This window comes from Brassica napus, chromosome C5 (assembly GCF_020379485.1).
Source record: "Brassica napus cultivar Da-Ae chromosome C5, Da-Ae, whole genome shotgun sequence".
Lineage (NCBI taxonomy): Eukaryota > Viridiplantae > Streptophyta > Magnoliopsida > Brassicales > Brassicaceae > Brassica > Brassica napus.
The window spans coordinates 30,361,767-30,383,518 of record NC_063448.1 but is presented as its reverse complement, the minus strand read 5'-3'; the positions used below and the strand labels follow the sequence as shown (position 1 = coordinate 30,383,518).

The 21,752-nt window shown below is 32.6% G+C and overlaps 3 protein-coding genes across 4 annotated transcripts; 1 reads left to right on the top strand and 2 right to left on the bottom strand.

Moving 5' to 3' along the window:
- Positions 1-2,392: 2,392 nt before the first annotated feature.
- Positions 2,393-3,356, bottom strand: LOC111207277 (nifU-like protein 4, mitochondrial). Its single transcript, XM_048757395.1, has 3 exons — positions 3,233-3,356; positions 2,522-2,680; positions 2,393-2,442 (listed from the first exon to the last, which is right to left on the bottom strand). Exons 1-3 carry the CDS (start codon positions 3,354-3,356, stop codon positions 2,393-2,395), a joined length of 333 nt encoding a protein of 110 aa, XP_048613352.1.
- A 7,942-nt stretch (positions 3,357-11,298) lies between these two features.
- On the top strand, positions 11,299-12,561 carry LOC125575621 (1-Cys peroxiredoxin PER1-like). The gene is made up of 4 exons (XM_048759121.1): positions 11,299-11,522; positions 11,647-11,795; positions 11,940-12,068; positions 12,146-12,561. The coding sequence occupies exons 1-4, from the start codon at positions 11,405-11,407 to the stop codon at positions 12,398-12,400; spliced, it is 651 nt and encodes a 216-aa protein (XP_048615078.1). The 5' UTR covers positions 11,299-11,404; the 3' UTR covers positions 12,401-12,561.
- A 48-nt stretch (positions 12,562-12,609) lies between these two features.
- On the bottom strand, positions 12,610-14,562 carry LOC125575105 (signal recognition particle 19 kDa protein-like). Of its 2 annotated transcripts, none has more exons than XM_048759122.1 (4): positions 14,416-14,562; positions 14,032-14,208; positions 13,850-13,949; positions 12,610-12,964 (listed from the first exon to the last, which is right to left on the bottom strand). In XM_048759122.1, exons 1-4 carry the CDS (start codon positions 14,545-14,547, stop codon positions 12,804-12,806), a joined length of 570 nt encoding a protein of 189 aa, XP_048615079.1. In that variant the 5' UTR covers positions 14,548-14,562; the 3' UTR covers positions 12,610-12,803. The 2 variants fall into 2 exon arrangements, with proteins under 2 accessions (XP_048615079.1, XP_048615080.1); XM_048759123.1 differs by having other exon boundaries at positions 14,313-14,448.
- Between the last annotated feature and the right edge of the window lie 7,190 nt (positions 14,563-21,752).

The following is a 21,752-nucleotide window of genomic DNA, read 5'->3' as shown; positions in this document are numbered from 1 at the left end:
GAAAATGCTACGAAAATAAAATAGTAGCTATACGATCGTAGCAGAAAAAAATCGTAGCAAAAGTCGAAGCAAAAAGCTACGCTTTTGAGACAATGAATTCGTAGCAAATAAGCCATGTTTTTCCACGAAATATTACGTATCTGTTTTTGCTACGAAACAAACTGTAGCTAAAACCGTGGGTTTCTAAAAAAATATATTAAAAAAAAATATCAAATTAGAAGGAAAAAAAAAAAAATTTGTAAATGTAAAAATATTAAATTAGAATTGATATAAAAATTAAATCGATTTACATTTACAAATTAAAGTGGTTTAAGAAACTAAACCAAAAAGGCTAAAACCAAATTAAACCTAATGTCCGTCTAATCCTCTTCGTTTCTCTTCTCTCCGGCCAGCTCCTCAACCATATCCGGCGTAGCTCCTGTCGTCTTCTCCTCGGTCTTCACCAGCGTGGCTCCTCAGTCTTTTCCGACGCCACTTTTTTCTGTCTTCTCTAAGCTTTCCCAGATTCTCCTGCACGAAACATTCTATTAAGGGCCCGCTAACAAAATCAGATTCAAAATCCAACTTTGACCATATGAAGAAAGACGTTACAAATGAGAGGAAGCTTACGGGGCGGAGACTTCACGGAGAGCGACAGAGGAAGAAAAGAGGCGTCATGAAGAAGAGATGTCATGGAGGAAAGAGGCGTCACGGTGACTTCACGGAGGATAGAGATAGAGGAGGAGATGAGGCCTCACGGTTCTTGGTGACTTCACGGATGAGAGAGGCAGAGGAGGAGACGAATAGAAGAAAGAGATGAAGACATTGTAATGGCGTAGAGAAAAGAAGAACAGAAGATGTGCACAAAGAGAGATGGTTGGGACTTGGGATAATGAATATGTCTCAGATCTGAAACGAAAAGAGAAGAAAAGAAAATGAAAGCAATAGTGAATTGTGGCCATTGATTTAAATTTATCAATGGTTGAGATGATGATCCTTGCCATAACATTTGGACCAATAAGAAGAAAGTTAGAAGATAAGATAAGTTAAAGAAATTTATATTATTAAATTGTCCGGTTTTGAATAAGGCAGTACATTAATATGTTAATCCAAAAACCTTTAGCCATCGCCATATTTAACAAGACTTGGAATATAAAGTTTTTGGTTTTATATTTAGTTAAAAATAAAAATATAATGGTTAATAGTTATTTTTATGATTAGTGTTTATAGTTTAGTGAATGGAGTTTACAGTTTAGATAGATAGAGCTTAGAATTAAAATTTAACATTATGGTTCATAGTAAATGTTAAAGTTATTAAATGTAAATGGTAAGATTAGACTATTTTAACTATACAAGTATGATTCAATGATTTGTAATTTAGAATTTGAAAATTTTAGATTAGTAGTTTACTAGTTTATGTTTAAGTTTTGATGTTTAAATTTGAAATGTTAAAATTAGTATTTGGGTTTTATGATTTGGGGTATTAGGTTTAGGGTTAGAGTATAAGGTTTGGAGTGTAGTGTTTGAAGTTTAGATTTAAATTTTGGAATTAATTTTTTTTTTTTTAAAGATTAACTTTTTAGTTTTAGTTTTAGATTTGTTGTTTAACTTTGAAAAAGTATATTTGGTGTTTAGATTCATGATTTGGAATATAGAGTAATATATAGAGTTTGGATTTTGAAATATAGTGTTTGAGTTTTGATTTGAAAATTGATATTAGATTTTTAAAATAATTAAATTTGAGTTTAGGTTTAAGATTTAGAGATATAATATGAGGATTAGAATTTAAGATTTACTTTTAGATTTTATGGGGTTAAAAACATGTTTAGGGTCTAGGGTTTTAAATAGCTATGAATTTTTTAGTGGCAAAAATCGTAGCTAAAAGATATTTTTTTTGTAGTTAGCCACGATTTTTGCTACGGTTTGTTTCGTATCAATTTTGCCACGAAATCTTCGTAGCAAAATCATAGCTATATCTTGCTACGTTTTTTTCCGTAGCAATTTCGTAGCTTTTTTTGCTACGATTTACACATCGTAGCTTTTTCGTAGCTTTTTAGAATTTGCTACGAAAATTTCGTAGCTATGTCATAGCTATAGCCAATATTTCTACTAGTGGGTATACCTCTAACAACATTAACCGCATATTCACGAGCATCCCATGCTAAAGATTTCGTGATCTCACAGCCATGATCCATAAGCATATTCTGTAGTGTTCTTCCTGAAAAATCTCACTGTAGGCCAACCAACAATCTGTGCCTTTAAGAAAAAATATAAAAATCCAAAAGTCCTTTGATTCGTCGCTGCGTCCTTGGCCGCAGCAGCTTGCGAGTCCAGAAAGAAAGGCTGGCCAGAAGAGTAGAAATCCATGACAGCTGCAAATATCTCAGGCTTTAGTATATCCCACGATACATCATCAGACTGTCACAGTGACGAAATCTGACCCAAAGAAAACTCGAACCACACCTGCAAATCAAAGAAACAATCACATCACATTGAAAGACAGTCTTTCTACCTGACAAAGGAACATATGAAATAACAATACCATCGATGAAGTAAATCGACTTGGTTAATGGAGAACCTAAAGCTGAACAAACGTTAGAAAAATCAGCACTTTCGATCTCTACTGGTTTTCCAGGATAAAACATTAGAGAAGAAGGATTCTGAGTAGATTGCGTTTGGATAAACATCGTTCTTCTCTGCCCTGCTCATGAGGTATACCCTTTTTAACTTATCAGAGATAAATTATATTAAAAATAATAATTTAAAACCATAATGCATATTTAATAACCATTAGGTCTGGGAGTTCGGATCTTCGGATCGGGTTCGGGCCGGTTCCTTTCGGGTCCGGATCTTTCGGATCCTAAATATTTAAACCCAATAGGTACTTAGAAATTTTCGGTTCGGGTTCGGATCGGTTCTTCTCGGATTCAGGTCGGTTCGGGTCTATAATTAAAATATCCATAAAATATCCATAATTTTTCGGGTCCATATCGGGTCTCGATAACTTCATCAATGGTTGTTTGGGGATGAACCGGATCACGAAAGGGTGGTCCATAACTCTCACCACTGAATCCACTGGCAAAGAATGACAGTAATAAGGGGCGCGACCAGTAGGAATGAACCCATGTATCACCGAATTGTGCAATTAAAGATTAAAGATTTAGATCATCGGCTTTTTACAAAATAAAAGAAAAAGCTTATGGTTACAATACCTTCTCATCAAGGAGGAGTAGAGTGATTCCCATGATTTCACCTTGCTTTTTGATGTTTTTCGAGTCCCAAAAACGGAGTAGACGACCAACAATGATCTGGACAGAACTACCGAGTCGGAAAGTGTTGAAGGCGGATTGTGCAACAACAGCATCGGAGGAAGACATTTTTTCAGAATATCTCTACGCTCGATAAAGTATATAGACTGAATGTGATTGCGAAGGTTATCAAACTCTCAACCATCGCGTATTTATAGATTTGACGCTGAAGAAACGAAGAGGTCGGAATCGTTACAAAATTTCAATGTGAATAACAATTATTGCTAAATTAAACGAAGACATTGAACTTTAGGGAAGGTGAAGAGATGAGAAGAGACACTTTGAAGATTAACAAAAATGGAGACGGCGAGTTAAACTCTCCCGTGGAAGAAGAAAAGCGATGAAGCCCTAATCAACCAAAGCAAAAACGCGGCGTTTATATGATTTACTTTTTAATCAGACCAAACAGGGAGAGTCAGACCAAACCATTATTTTCTTATTTCTCGAACCAAACGCAGAGAATCAGACCAAAGTTCAAATCACTCGACAGGTAAACCAAAATTTAAGTGGGCTCCACTATCATTCAATAAACGCATACGTGGACACTCTCAAAAGAGAGAAAAGTGTCTCATTGCATCACGAGTTAGTTGTTAGCGAGTCAGTCGTTCACGAGTCATTTGCATCACGAGTAAGTTGTTAGTGAGTCATTTGCAAGTCAAGAAAGCGAGTCATTAGCCAGTCGAGTTGGTGAGTGATTAGCGAGTCGAGACAGCGAGTCACTAGCGAGTCATTAGCGAGTTATTAGCGACTCGGTCCTTAGCCAATCATTATACAATTCTTACTAATGAAACAAGTTTTTGGGGTACAAATATTTTTTACTAATTATGTTAGATATCTATTAAAAAAATATGACATGTATAGGAATAAAGTTTAAAAATACGATATGTATAGGAATAAAGTTAAAAATATTTTCTGAAATGCGTATGACACAAATGTATAGTTATGCAACTTGGCATATTTAATATAGTTACCAAAAATTATATTAAATTAGATTAATATTAAACACAAATATGATTACAAAAAAACACAAATATAAAAGTTAGATTTAAAAAATAATATAATTATTGCATACACATCGCACTTGTGGATATAAAAAGTACCCATTTAAAACAAAAACAATTATATGATTGCACGTAATTTTTTAACCAAACACATTTTGTTTCTTTATTTATTATAATTCTTGCATACACATTGAAAATACTATTCTATTAATAAAAACAAATTAAAACTATTATTTTTTCGATTAGTACACTTTTATTTAAATTACTTAAACAAAAAAAATGTTACATCTATCAATTTAAACATTTATATATCCGCATGGGGTTAATCTATTAATTAATTTTTTTAAATAATTTACACTTTTGTCGGTTTATCTATTTTATTATTATAATTATTTTATTATAATAATAATGATGACTTCAGAGATGTTAGTCTATATCGTTTTCGTTAATATTAGATTAGTATTTTCACCTTATGTCTATGTTTATAATACACTGATATGTTAATCCAAATCGTATTGGTTACTATTAGGTTAGTGTTTCAGAAAAAAACATCTATAGTACACAGTTATTTCGATCCAAATTGTATTACTTAATATTATGTTAGTATTTTGACTGCACGGTTATATCTCTAATACACCGATGAAAAACTACTAATACAAAACACAGTTTAAATATTATTCTTTAAACAAAAAAAATGAATTGGACAAACTCAAAATGTATAAAAACAAAAATAAAACCCGCACGGACGCGCGGATCATGATCTAGTTTATGATTATAGGAGTATCAATGATATCACATTTAAATTGTTTGATTTGAGCTTCTATACTTTTTCTATGTGTGTCAAATATTTATAATTAGTTAATTATTCTATATTGAGAAAAAAAAACATAAATACCAAATATATTTTGACCACAAAACACACTTGTATTCAGAAATAATCAGATTATGCAATATGAAAACATACGTCTTTTAATAAATAATTCATCCTGCAGTGCAAGGCGCAAGCCTTATCCTAGTTTAAATTATAAAAAAAAAAGTGGAAACAGAAGAAAAAAAGTATCTGATTTATGGATTTATTAGAAATCTATTTAAAACTTTTTTTGCCATGTGTTACTATCTTGCGGAGATTAACTTGAAATATCCATCTCTTTCTTGAAATTTTTTTTCTCTCCTTATTAACCTGCATGTGGAGAAGATGAGGGTGGGAATTGTCATTTTTGCCCTTCATTTAAGTTAAAATACAAAAATAAAAAAATTTCCCTAAGTGGGGATTCAAATTGGTGACCTGTTTTTTTATCATTAACCCATTTAACCACTGAACCACGTGATATGTTTGGACAATAATTGGAAGTAAATTAAATATATAGATTAATAAATGTAAGTATAATAGTACTATAATTATTCCCTGATTAATCTCCGTCTCCGAATAATTGATTCGGCGCTAGGGTCAGGTCAACCGAACGCGTAAAGCCTAGCGAATTTTTTAACATGGCTAATAGATAATATATGTGTTCTATATGTTAACTATATGCACTACTTGCAATATATAGGGTTTCAAATTACAGTGTTATCTAAAACTCACGAGAAAAAAAAACTCTCTGATGGTGACGTTGACGGCGATCTCGAACTAGGGTTCGATGGGCTATCGGTGGTGGGATCGGGGGAATCAAAGGATTAGGAAGGATCGACATGAGAATCTGGAAGATCTTCATTGGTATAAAGGTTAAGGGAAGTTACGATATCCAAAGGAGGATTCTTTCATGTCGTTGAGGAATTTTTGGACAAATGGAAATATCAGAACTAAAAGGTGGTGGGATTCGTGGAGATCCTTGAATCGAATCGGCTCACGATTGTATTGGTCATCCCTCATTCAATCTCAGGATCCCCTAGGTATGATTTACGATCTCTTCACAGCGAGATCCGACCTAATTAATAAGCAGTTTCGAGAGGATAATCTGAAGATTATGGATCAATCCGTACAAGAAGTGAAGGCATTTGAGCTTTTGGTTTTTTCTGGTTTGGTTGTTTTTGATGTTTTGATAAGCGCTGTGAGCATTCTTATTTACTTTATTTCTGGAGTTTACTGGTTTACTAGTATGCTTTTGATGTCTCTTAAGTCTCATTATAAGCTCAGACTATGGATTAAATTGTTCTCATATCGGGAGGCTTCTCTTTCTTTGAAATGAGACAAATGTTTGTATCATTTAAACTCTCACTCATTACACCATTGAAAAGTAATTTACTAACCATATAGGTTAAATCTGTCTTCACTATATCCAAAAACTTCTGATAGAAAAGATATGTCATCCCATCAAGTCATTTAGTGTTTTCTAGATGTATCGCAAATAAGGCAAATTTGAGTCTCCATTCTATATCAGGAACGATAAGATCTTTGTTAATCGAATATGTGATGGTTATAGTTACATTGACTAAAGCTTCATCGATATCATCCAGATTGGAAGATTCAAAACTTGCGCCTTAAATAACTAGTAACAGTTGTTACAAGTCTCTTTTCGTTTTTAACCATATTGCGTGAATCACATCCATTAATCTTGTAATTCGGTTTTTGACTTGTCATTGCTTTGTCAAGCCATAAAAAAGATTGAATTTGTATCCCCTTTTCGCAACCAAAAATCTATACTTTTTGTTTCTAAACATTTTTCATGTCTTAAAAGATTTAGATAATAATCTATAATATAATGAGGCAGTTGCCTCATTCCTAAGCTGTCACGTCAGCAGGTAAGTGGGTCCCACTTTTAAAAAATGTGAAAAAGTGTCAAGCATGTGGCTCGAACCGGGGTTATTGAGATATAAACACCAATATTTATACCACTAAACTAAAGGATACTTTGTACATTGATGGTCGAAACTAATATATTTTATGAAGGTCGGAAACCTTTGCTTCTTCGGCTTTCTCTGTGGGCCGGGCCTACGAGTGTATTATGAGTTTCATTTTTAAATGAGGCTCATCACGTTATATGAAAAAAATCACAATTATAGTTTTTCCATATTGTAAATTGTCTTCGTTTACATGAGTTAGGGTTTTTTTCATCATTGTCTTAGACAAGTCTGAGTTACAAAGTTACGATGTGTGTCTACTCGTGATCTATTTAGATAATACTCTATAATATAATGAGGCAGTTGCCTCATTCCTAAGCTGCCTCGTCAGCAGGTAAGTGGGTCCCACTTTTAAAAAGTGTGAAAAAAATGTCAAGCCTGTGGCTCGAACCGGGGCTATTGAGATATAAATACCAATATTTATACCACTAAACTAAAGGATACTTTGTATATTGATGGCCGAAACTAATATATATTTATGAAGGTCGGAAACCTTTGCTTCTTCGGTTTTCTCTGTGGGTCAGGCCTACGAGTGTATTATGAGTTTCATTTTTAAATGAGGTTCATCACGTTATATGAAAAAAACAACAATTATAGTTTTTCTATATTGTAAACTGTCTTCGTTTACATGAGTTAGGGTTTTTTTCATCATTGTCTTAGACAAGTCTGAGTTACAAAGTTGCGATGTATGTCTGTTCGTAATCTATTTTTTCACCGGTGAACTCTTCATTTCCCCATCTTAAATGTTCCTGATTTGTAGTTTCTGTAAACCATATATTTATGATTCTCATCTTTGATGAACCCAATCTACATCTCCACCAAACTCATTGATTCATCTTAGCTTTAACGATCTTCTAGAAAATGTCTCCCTTCTTCTCTAGTTTCTCAAACCGGCGTTCCCAACATACGTCACTCAACCTTCGAGTCTTTCTGTGTTAGTCGTAGTAGGCAGAGCATAACCTCTAACCTCCTCGCTTATGGGATTCCCTGAACTTCAAGAAAGACAGTGAGTTTATGGGAATCACGGTTCTCTTCCTTGATGAAAAGGTAAGTTAATCTTTGATTTATCACACTTATTTAATATAATTGTTTTTAATTGATTTTCTGATTCTTTGTTAAATAATATTATTTGCAGATTCCGTGATTCATGGGTTTATTCCCGCCGGACGAGCTAATCATTACATGGCATCTTTGATTCATGGGTTCCATTGTGAAAGTCAATCGTTTTGAGGTTGCTAGGTGCTCAAGCATGTACAAGATAATTGATCATCCATTCCTCATTCGTTTCATCTCACCAACTATTATTGATGAAGTCATCACGGGTGCTCCTGAGATCAATCTCCAATCATAATTAGATTGTTTGACAATTTCCAAGTGATTGTGAACACAAATCTAGAACTCCCAGGTATATTATCATATTGCATCTGGGTTTATAATATGTTTTGTTATCATAACTAATATTAAAACTCGCAGATGCGGTTGGGAAAATCCGTTCTGTCCAAGGCTCTGACCTTTAACAAAGAAACAACTCGAGTCGTTATTTGTCTTCTCATTGATCTGTAAGAAACAATCAACACACAATTATATTATTATCTATATTGTGCTAACATCAATAATCAAAAATATTTCCTACCCAAATTTTGTGGTCGTCTATTTATTTCCCTTACTTATCAAACTAATTTTACATAAGCCTTAATTTTACAGATTAAAAGAAACCACAACAACCCAAACAATCAAAACACCAAAAACTAGAATTCCAAAAAAAAACAAATCATTAATGATCACCTCTCTTTTTTGCCCAGTCTTAGAAATATATTTCAAAACAAATATACCAAACAAATCACCTCAACTAAAACTCAACGTCACATACATCGAGTCAGCTAAACAAATACAAACTACACGACCAACTATTTAACAATTAATTTACAAACTTACTTTCGCATCAACACATACATCGAGTCAGCTAAATAAATACAAACTACATGGCTAGCTATTTAACAATTTAAAAACTTACTTTCGCAACGAAGAAGACGAAGACGACAACCAAGATCAGTAAAATTGCTTAAACAAAAAAAAAGCAGAGTAAGTTATGAACTCTGATAAATATAACTAATAATGATTTTTGTTTACATATTATCCATCAAATAAAAGATAAACAAACACAGTCACAACAGAAGATACAAGAGACAATCCCGACAGACACAGAGGCAGCAACAACAGTTTCACCTGCTCACTCCTCTTGTCTTATTAAAATAGCTTACATGTCCAATGCAACAGGCCAATGCTATTGTCTTCTTATGAGAAATACATATTCGATTAAAAATCATTAAATCCCAAATACTCAGAACTATCACTCATTTTATAGTTATTTCTACAAGTCTTCATGTATTTATTTTAAAGGTCCGGTAAGAGCAACAAGTTTTAAAAAAAAACATATAACAAACATAATAATGATAATACACACAACTTACACAACTAAACTGGAGAAAAAATATCTAGAAACAAAAGATACTCTTAACAATTTAAAATAATTTATGTACTCTCAACAGTACAAGAAACAAATTAAAAAGACAAATAAACAATAAGTCTCAGTGATACAGTAAACAACACGAACTATATCAATTACATTACTAACGGGAAAATCGCATAAAAACCTTAAAAGTGTCACTTACTAGCACTTTAAACCTTGAAGTATTTTCACTAACACTTTTACCCTTCAAAGTGACATTTTTATCATAAAAAACCTCCAAAGAAGAAAAATGACCGGCTGAACAGATTAAAAACAGTTTTTTTCAAAAAATAATTATTTAATTAATAAATAAACAAAAAAATTAATAAAAATCGAAAAATTTAACAAAAAACTCATAAATTAAAACAAAAGTAAGAAAAATAAATAAAGATTTAGAAAATTAAATTCAAAAATAACTAAAAATTCAAAAATAAATAAGATCAAATTAAAATATAGAAAAAAAAATTCAAAAAATTGAAAATTCAAAAAAGTTTTTTTTTCATTTTCAAATATAATGTCCGAAATTATCATTGGAGATATGCCAAAAACCGTCATTGGAGATACGTCGGAAATGACGGTTTTTGGCATATCTCCAATGATACGGTTTTTGGCATATCTCCAATGATAATTTCTGACATTATATTTGAAAATGAATGTTGATCAAAAAAATATTTGAAAATGAATTTTTTTTTTTGATTTTTGATATTTTTTTTTTGGAAATTAATGATTTTTCTTTTTTTTTATCTATTTTAATTTGATCTTATTTATTTTTTGAATTTTTTGTTATTTTTATTTAATTTTTTAAATCTTTATTTATTTTTCTCATTTTTTTTTAATTTATGAGTTTTTGCTAAATTTTTTGATTTTTATTAAATTTTTTGTTTATTTATTAATTAAACAATTATTTTTTGAAAAAAAACTTTTTAAGCTGTTCAGCCGGTCATTTTTCTTCTTTGAAGGTTTTTATGATAAAAATGTCACTTTAAAGGTTAAAAGTGTTTGTGAAAAAGTTTCAAGATTTAAAGTGGTAGTAAGTGACACTTTCAAGGTTTTTTATGTGATTTTCTCCATTACTAACACGGTTTAGTTCTTCATAAGTGGTGAACAATACATACACAGTTCATCATTACAACTTTAACCTTATAATAATAATAAAAACTTGAAAAATAACTGAAAATGTAAAATTCACAACTATAATAACCATAGCAAATATTGAGATGAAACAAGAACTTTGTCTATAACTCTCGCGCCGCGAAGGCAATATCCCTAGTTCTTTTAAAGCCGCTGCTATCTATTGTCATTATTTGAATACGCTTCAGCACTTGTAATTCTTCTAAGTCGAAGGATCTTATCTTTTCCATCTAACGACGCCGTTTTTCAGAACTTTGTCCATGGGTCCACTAACTTTGATCTCGACCCAAATGGGACTGTAAACTCAAACTTTTGTCGGTTATATAAGATCGAGTACAAATGATACTAATATTTGAGTCTCTAGAAATGAATCGTCCGCTTTTGAAATTTTCTCGAAATGTAGAGTTGTTTTATTCGAAGATCATACAAGACACGTCCATACGTGGCGCAAAGCCAAGTTTTAAGAACGCCACGTGACATTTTTTTGCATGCATCCCCTTTGAATATCAAGATTCTCTTTCTCGGACTTTGATTTCTGCACCTATAAGTTTGTATGATCTCTATTTAACCGAACATCGATCAGCTCAGCTTTATCCATCCATCAATACATACATTTTCATTTCGATAACAAGAAAATAATGCCAGGGATCACACTAGGAGACACGGTGCCAAACCTAGAGGTGGAGACGACACACAAGAACTTCAAGCTCCATGACTACTTCGCCGATTCTTGGACCGTCCTCTTCTCTCACCCTGGTATATAAGAACATCCTTATATCTTGACTAACCCAGTCAAGTTTCGTTTTTTTCCTTAAATTGATCAAAATATATGAAGCATCTCCAATTTATTTACTCTCCTTATTGACCAATGGACTCAAAGGGGATTTCACACCCGTTTGCACAACCGAGCTTGGTGCGATGGGAAAATACGCTCATGAGTTCGAGCAGAGAGGTGTGCAGCTCCTTGGTTTGTCTTGTGACGACATACAGTCGCACAAAGATTGGATCCCCGACATTGAGGCATTTACTGTAAGATTTAATTTCATGCATGCATGCATGATGCATATAATATAAAACTAGTTAACATTTTGACATACCTGTTACGTTCTCGTTTTGATTAATTGCAACTAACATTGTGTTCTTCTTTTATTGTGACTTATAAAATTGATATAGCCTGGAAGCAAAGTGACATACCCAATAATCGCTGATCCGAACAAAGAGATCATCCCTCAGCTTAACATGATTGATCCTATTGAGAACGGTCCCTCTCGTGCTCTTCATATAGTTGGTCCTGATTGCAAGGTAAATGATCATATGTCATAATTTCATTCTCATTTATTTTTGCATGTATATATGATTAATTATGAATTTTTTTATAGATAAAGTTGAGTTTCCTGTATCCGTCCACCACGGGACGTAACATGGACGAAGTGCTGAGGGCTTTCGACTCGTTGTTGATGGCGGCCAAACATAAGAACAAGATTGCCACTCCGGTTAACTGGAAACCAGATGAACCGGTTGTTATCTCACCAGCTGTGTCAGACGAAGAGGCTAAGAAGTTGTTTCCTCAGGGTTTCAAGACTGCCGAACTTCCGTCCAAGAAAGGCTACCTACGTGTCGCCGATGTCTCTTGAAAGACCGAAAAGAAAGAAACTAATTATGTTGTATGAGTGTATTGTATAATAATGCTCACAATGGGTTGATAAAAATATGAAAAACTACGTTTGTAACGTATCGTGTGTGTACTCTGGAGGATATAGCCTTATATTAATAGAAATAATGTATGTTTTATAAAGTGGTGTACTAGGACGTCTCACCGATCTTAAACGTGCTGTTTGACTAGTTAAACTAAACAGTGTTCCCTGACTTAAACAAACGTCCATGATGCAAAAACCAACAGCTGACGATGTTTTCCGTCTCTTTTGTTGTCATCCGTCATTGATAAAATGAACAAAATCTTTTACATCTGACGAGTTGGAAATTAAAAACCATAGAATCTGATGACATGGAGAAGATGAATGATAGAGAGGACTTGTTTTATCTCTTCTTCTTGCCACCTTTGCCTGACTTTGAAGAAGTTCCAGCAGTTAAAGTTGTGGCTTGAAGTTCCTGCTTCTTCACTTTCTGAGATTCCTGCTTCTTCACTCTCTCTGGATGCCTAGGTACCAAATCTGCAATTTTCTGCATCAGTTGCTTCCCTGCAAACATATATCAAAACAATGACCACATCATATGTCTGAAAGAACACCTTGGAGTGTCGAGTCATTTTTTGCAAAAGCTGGAAAGCAAGATGGATATCAAATATTCACTCTTTCATGTGCATGATGATAGGATTGAAGCAGGAAACACCTGAAGAAGAATAGATCTGGACAAATAGTTTTATGTCCCTCATTTCTGCGTGTTAAGATCTAGCTAGCTATATAGATCCAACAGTATTAATCCCAAACACATCAATATTGTTGCAAAGTGCCAAATAAAAAAATGAAATAAACAAGTATTTCTGAGTCTACCGACATCATATGAAATGGCATCACAGAAAAGAAAAACAAGAACCTATAAAAGGATGAACTGGACAGATAATTAGAGAAGATAGAAATAGATAAACATATATCAAATTACAGTAACAAACATAGAAGTCTAAACAGTCAGACAAATGCTACAACTTGAAAAATAACGTGAACTTCCTTATTCATAAGCTCGCTATGTAAAAACCATATGACAACTTGTGTAATTACGCTGACCATGAATGAAAATCTTGGGGGATCACTGACAGGATAGCTTATAGAGCCTCCGGATCAAAGGTTGAAAATGGTGCTGACATTGACATAGTTTGAACAGATAAAGAAGTTTAAATCAAGTAATATGATGAGATTATAACATTGTTCAAAAGTTCATATTAGAAACTAGTGTTGAACAGCAAACTACTTTATAGATAACAAGCAAGCTGGAGACGTACAACATTCGCAGGAAGGCTGGACACATCCACACATGATTCACAGGAACAGACGTTTAACTATTGTAATACTACAAAAAAAAAAAAAAAAAAAAGCAAAGCAAGAATACAGATGCTGAGGTGGTCTTACTTGAAGTAATAGCAGGATTGAGTAAAGTCCCATCCTCCCTTTTCAACTGCACTCTCACTCTTCCTACTTGCATGAAATCACGGGGGTACGCTTTGTCAATCTGAGAATAATAATACCCATAAAAAAATAAAATCAAAGACACAGACACAAACACATGGAGACTAGTGGATGAAGGGATGTACCTCGACAGCACTAGGGAGCTTCAAATGCTTGCAACAATCAGTAATCTCAATGCAGTTAGGGTTCTCACATGCTTTACTCAAACTGATTCTCCTTCCTTCAGCAACACTTTTCTTTGAGTTAATGTAGACTGGATACATCACTACCCATTTCTTGATGTTGAGCGTTCCACCATCCATCTACACAATGAACTGACTGGAACTTAACAACTTGAATCATTCACAATGTCGATTTGTTACGATGCAACAAACATTATACAAAAAATATGAACCCAACATTATACAGATCTGCTTAAATTCCCCAGCATCGTTACACATGCGCGAGCGAGAAATACGAACACAAATTTTTTGTTCAACGTTCTGACACAAAGAGGAAGAGAAACGAACCAGATATTGGATTCCGAACTCAAGCTTTTGGGACGGAGATTGCTGCTGATCAGAATATCGTTGAGGCAGAGCAACGAAGGAGAAAAATTCTGATACGTTTGACCTTCGATTGATTTTGACTAATACGGCCATCTAAATTTAACCGTACCAAACCAGATTAAACCTGAAAACGTGAATTCTACTTAACCGGTGTAAACCCCTTCGAACATTCTTCTCGTCAGTTTGGTGCCCTACTATCTCCCCTATCCCCTATATATTAATGATAAACATTAAAAAAATTATAACCTTAAATTTGTACTAATTAAAAAAAAATATTATTTAGATCTCAATTAATTATGGTATCAATTAAACTTACATGGCGGCAGCATAAAAATCAATTGAAAAATTAATAAGTCTAAAATTTAATTGATCGAAAAACTTATATTAACCAAAAAATAAATGTATATGATAAATTTAATACTTGGCGATATCATTAATTTAATACTCGGACTAATATATATATTGTATATGAGACACAGTGAAACACATTTTTAGATTATGTCGTTCGAATATGATCATATCATTCATTCTACAAATCATTCGAATATGGTTTCGTTTGGAATTTTGATCATAACATGAGTTATACAAATCACAAAATTAATTAGCAGTCCAATGTGGTTTTTTTGTACAATAACATTATACATTTTCTACAATCAGTCTAAATTCATTATAAAGCCGTGGAGTAGAGTGTGATCTTTGTATAATATTCAAGCAGTGGTTGTATCAGAGTATATAGAACGATGGAATATATTTCAGACCAATATCAATGAAAAATATAATGGATATTATACTATTTTGATGTTGGTTAAGATTTGTTTAAATTTCAATTTAACCGAATTGTAGTCAATAAATAATATCATCGTATCAAATTTATGGACCATGTAACACATTCATATAATTAGGGGAATTTAGGTAATTATATATTATGTCTTTAGTCATTAAAGAAATAAATAAATACACAAAGCTAGATCCACAATCTATTATATAAATCGAAAATATATGCTTGATCGTCATTTAACCTTGAGCAAAAAAATGGTAATTTATATTCAATTCTAATAAACCTTTGGCACCAAGTAATGTCATTGCCCAAAAAAACTCGGAAGCTAAGGAAAAATATATATTCGATGTACGAAATAGTTAATGCTCTTATAGATGAACTTAAACCTAACAAGAAATCCTATATAAACTAGTGGTTCTTCTCAAACGAAACCATCTTTTCCGAGCTATTTATTCAGCTTCAGATTTAAAGCAAAAAAAAATATCATCTCCAAATATCAATTTAAAAATCGGGTTTGTCAATTGTTTGTTGTCTTAATATGGCCCATAAGTATCTTATTTACTAATTATATGTTAACCCGATCTGTATTTTTTATATAGGGGATTTTCCATTTTATGTTTTTAAATAAAAAATTAACGTTAACATTCCAAATTCTTACACTAATTTTCAATCATATTCAAATCTTAATCATCGATAAGTTAATATAAGAAAGTAGAAAATACTTTTATTAGTATGACTTTAAAATATCTAAATAAATTGGCCCCATAAGAAATTCTAATGTTTGATATACAATTCCAATTATAATTGTTCTCCGTCCAATGTATAGATGATTACACAAACAATCCAAAGTTTTATATATATATATATATATATATATATAAATAAAAAATTCATATACAAATCTTAAATTTGTCAAAACTATGTGTTGTATATTTTAATTTCATAAACTCATCTTCCTAGTTTATTCTATACTAGGAACATGTCCGCGGTTTGCGCGGAATATTGTTTTATTGTTGTTAAATATGATATTTGGATGTTATGTGGTTGTCTTTATTTGTTAAGAACATTATTTAATACTTTTATTGTGTTATATAGTAGTTGGTGATATGTCAATAAATTATGTTTTTTTCCAGTAATGTGTTGTTGTGTGTATTATAGTACTTGTTAGTGTGAGCTTCTCATGTAAATCATATTGAATTTCAATAAATTTGCATTTAGCCATTTGTTGATTTTATGATTAACGGTTTCTGTGTCAAAATTGTATTTTACTTTTTCATATTTTTGAACATTATTCGTGATCCGGTTCATCCCCAAAATTTTGACCTTGGGCCGTCACGATCTACGTATGTCGTTTATCTTTCTGGTGTATTGTGCTCCTCAACATCACCGGAAAAAAAAAATCATCTTCTTCCTTATATTTCGGCTGATGTTAGTAGCTACATTTTCTTGGGTTGTGTCAGAGTTTAGTTGTCCTTGATGTTGTCTTCCTCGTCATTGGCTTGCCATCGATCGTCCATGCTTGTCTTGGTTTTCAAAATATAGTTTTTTGTGATCTAACTCATACGCTCTTTTTCATAGCTCAAGGACAGCTCAACGGTTTGTTGATTTCTTTTCTTCTACCATTCCCTTTCTGTTCTCTCATCTCGTTGCAGATTTCATCACTGCTCGCGTCTCTGGTGGATGTCTCTTTCGCCATCTTTGCCACTACATGTTAGGATAGTATTTTCCTCCTATGCTATGTGGTCTTGGAAGGTTGTTTCTAGTCTCAAGTTGGGCTCTTGTTTTTCAGTGGTTAGCTTCCATTCTCCCTTCCTCAGGTTGTTTCTCTTCTTCCCATGCTTCCCTTGGTATTGGTGACGTAGTTAGTCTCTTGGAGCTTTGGTTGCTTCTATCCAGAGCTTTGTGGTTCTTCTCCGCCAAGGATGCCTTGTATGTGCTTGTTTAGTTTGTGAGGTCATTCTTACCTCTTAACTGGTTGTTGTGCTTCCGATGTTTTAGGAATGTGTCTTTCTGCTTGGTATGACTTTGGGTTTCTTCATGGTTCTTTGCATTGGTGTTTGATCACGCTCATTTGTGTTCGGGAAATTTCTTTGTTTCAGATTGATATTTTTTTATGCTTTTCTGACCTCTACATACTCTATGTCAGGTCAGGTAAGTTAGTCTTTGGTTTTCGATATCCTTTCATCTCCGAACTTTTATTTAGTGAGTGTTACCATGATATTTTACTTTTTTTTCTGTGATTGTTGAGGTTTTAGATTTAAATTATGTTGTGTGCTCTAATTTCTTCTTTTCAGTTTGGTTGTTTTATACTTTTTAATAGTAAAATCTATATATATTTTGTAAATGAAATAATAGAAAATTGTAAAAATAACAAATACTGAAATTTTATGTTATTTTTAGCTGTGAATAAATAAAATAAATATATTTTAAATATTTAATAACCGATAAAATAGATTATCAAACTCCATATGATGATGGTTAGTGCGAGAAGAATTTGATAATGCACTAAGTGTTGGGTCAAATTGCAGTAATCTTAAAGAACAAGAACCTAAAATGTAAAAAGATATAAAACATGGGGATACGTGTCAACTGAAATTTTGGAGACTAAAACTTCGAAATGTTTGGTTTTAAGTTTATGTAAACTGAAATTTTGGTTTCGGTTTTGAGATTAGTGTAGTGATGATTGTCGATTATGACCATAATTTAGGGATTTCCATAATTTTGACTAACTGTTGGATCCCTAACTGTTTTGGCAATATAATGTTTGATTTGTGAAACCGAATTGGTGATTGAGTGATTGAATGTTTGTGCTATGGATTTGTGTAAGATAATTATTTAATGATTGAATGGTTTTGAGATAACAAACTAATGACTTTGACGATTGTGTTTGAATGTTTGATGATTTATTTCGGTATAGACTGAATGTTTGTTGTTTTTGGATAATCAGAGGATCGAGATAATGACCGGCCGTAGAAAGCGTGGAGGGAAGAAGCAGAATAATAACAACAAGGAGAAGTCCACAAGAGAAGAAGATGTCCCAAGAAACGTTTCTCTTGTAGTAGAAGAGCATGTCGAAGAGCTTTCAGATGGGAATTATAGTGATGGTGTCTACAACATCTCAGGTAAAATACTTCTTCAGTTGTAGTTGACAAAATTGCCGTAATTAGGCGGGTATCACTGCTGTGACTATTTCTGTTAGCTGGATGTATTACTAGTTTAACTAGTTATACTAGGACAATTATTGTATGACTAGTAAATAAGTTTTAATATAATGTTATCTGGTTTGCAGGAATGCCAACCACTGCCACTTGGTGCGCTAGATTTCAAGAACACAGAGTTCACTAAGACGTGTAAGATACATGGCAGGTGCTATGTGAACAACATGGTGGAGATCATGAAGAAGCCTAAGCTTAAGCCTGAGCTGGAGTGATTTGAAAACCACCCTCACTTTTTCCATTTTGTCCAGATGCCCGATGAACCAAACTTGAAGCTCCTGGATATGTGGATGCGTCTACTGCGCATTATTCCTTCACACGAGGGAGAGGACAATGCTTGGTCTGAGGTTAATTGTGTGCCTGTCCAGTATTCAATGAGAGAGCATTGAGTAAACTTCTCAAGAAGTTTTCTGGCATAAGATTTTATTCTTTAGAAAAAACTTCAAAAGGTTATAATCGTAAAAGTGACTCAATTTTTTTGTTTGGTCATATGGGGATAGTTATTGTTTACTATAATTTTAAGTTAGTTTTCATTTAATTAAATTTGAGATATAAATTTGCATTTGAATTCAAGTTTTGGGTCATTTTTTAGTCAACGCCCCTTAATTCTTTTGCTTGTGCTTCAATGCAAGGAGAAATATTACGAAGTTATTTTTTATTAATATAAACCAATTAGTTTTCTCAATTCATTTTTTAGTTTTGGGTATTTCCATAATATAGATTGTTTAAAAGAATATAAGAAGAAAGATATTGCTTATCATAAAGTTGCTTTTTGATAAAAAAAAAAATAGTGTTTTTCTCCATTCATTTTCAAAATTCAAATTATCTAAAAATATTTTAATTTGGTATTTTGAGAATTCAAATATATTTCTCCATCATTTTAATAGAATTGGATAATATATAAATAAAATCAATACATCTCTAGTGCATGAACCAAAAATAAAATCCAAACAAAATAAATTATTTCTTATCACATTTTATTTGAATATGGAGCCAAAATGGAATTAGCCGGAAACTTTGTTGTCGCACTAGTGATGTTTAGTTCTGATTGTTTTTATTAATTGCTAACGAATAATTAGACATAGTATAACCCAAAAGTATTTACTTCCATAATAACTGAAAACAAAATATCCGTAGATTATATGAATTTTGACAATAATGAAAATCAGGAATGGATTGATTGGGAAATAAATAATATAAAAACTAATATCATATATTTTATATAAGTAAATATTTTAGTTGTAGATATGTATTTTAAATGATTCTGGCATATGTTTAAAATTTAATTTATTTCAAAAAAGAAAATTGATAAAAATTTCAACATAGTCTTTTTAAATATCAATATAGTATTTTAATGGAATTAATTTGTTGAAATTTAGTTCAATTTTATAATTTGATATATTTTTTGTCTGAAAGCATATCATTTATCCATACTATAAAACAGTGTCACGATAACTATCTTTCAACATCTTTTGTAATAGTATATTCTAAAACTTAAAATTTGGCGAAAACAATGAAGTTAGCTTTTGTTCTTTTCATAGTTCTTGTATCCGGTAAATTATTATTATCTTTTTCCTTCTGAAAGCTGGTATCATATCCGGTAAACTCATATTTGATATGTATGAACGAACAAAAAAGAAGAAGAAGAAAATGTAGAGAAAATTACATCTGACATGCTCCAATCTGCGTTATTCTCAAATTTTCATTATATAGTGATTGTTATATTATCTCACATTGATTGTTTAATAACACCTTTTGTGTTTGTAGCGATGACAATGGCAACAACTAAAAATGTTGAAGCAGAACGTCAATTATCTAAACAAGCTCATCAATTTATGTTGCAACATGAAGTTTCGCTGCACGCTGAACAACCACAAGGTCTTGGTAATCGTAAGAAAGAGTGTATAAAATGTAACGTCACTGAAGTTAGCATTAATTGTTTTTGTGTGTGCTAACTTTAACATCATCATATAATCGAATAAAATAAAATTTCTTTGTTAACTACTGTTAAGATCCAAGTACTATCCGTTTCAATCGTCCGCGATCTATTTTCGCTTTAATCTGGGTTGGATCTATTTTTGAAAACCTAATCGATTAGCAAGCAAGAACAAACACAATTTGTTAACTTGGACTTGTTTAAGTGTCCGCGGAGTGAACAAAACATTCATGCAATCCACTTTCAATAACAATGGTATTGTCTTCGGTGGCCGATCTATAAACTATTTGTACGAGAGATTGATATATGGTGTTTTTGACATAATTGTATATATGTTTTCAAAAGTTTTTTTGTCTTTTATCGAGTTTGTCTAATTTTTTTCGAGTTCTTTCAGGTCTGGAGTAGGTAGCAGAGTCGGAGATGGATACATGAAAAAAAAATACCATATTTGGAGGATTTCCCGCAGAACAGCAAGGCGGAGCAGTTTGACGATAGTTTCCCCCAAAGAACAGTCCGAGCGAATGTTCCCGACATTTAAGGAAACATCCAATTTATTTCGGGAGTTTGTCCTAGCCGCCCCACTTCTTCTCTAACCTAATGCCGCCTCCATATCAAAAGCGTTTCTATCCTTATTTTACTTTTTATGCTAGTTTGTAAGAAAACCTAAATTTGTTTTTTGGTGATTTGCAACTTGTAAGGGAGACGGCTCTATCTCTCATCTAGAGAAGATCATCCTGAATGCTCTTGTTTCTATTGAAGTCATTTCTTTGGCATCTTGTATGTTGACTGAGTAGTCGGCTAGCTTGTCTAGGGTTCTAGGGTGTTGATCGCATGAGCTAAACATAGATAAGCAATTCATTAAATTTTCGTCATCCATACCAACTCTTATTTCTTGCATTAATCTGATCATTCTTGCATTAATCTGATCATTTAATGTTTGAACCTTGGTCTGATCAGCTCGCTAACCGCGTAGAAGATGATTTGACACTGTATGAATGAGCTTAGCAACCTAATCAGCGAAAGTATATATTAGGGTGTTTAATGAATCTATCGGACTTGATCTCTAATGATTGCCATCACATCTTGTTTCAAGCGAGAGCTTAGATATCAAGATCGACTCGCATAGTGAGCAGTTCCACGACAGTAGGCTGTTTTATCTGAGTGATCTGAGTTCTAGATTCTACTTAATTATGTTTGAATCATTTTTGGCTCAGTATTAACACCCGATAAAGTGACCTTAGGCTGGCTTCCTATTAAGTTTTCATTCTTTGATTAATCTTGTTATTTGTTTATTACGAAAATACAAATTCAAACTCCACTAGTGTTTTAGCTTACGGTGAAACCAATAGAATAAAGTTTAAAGTGGTCC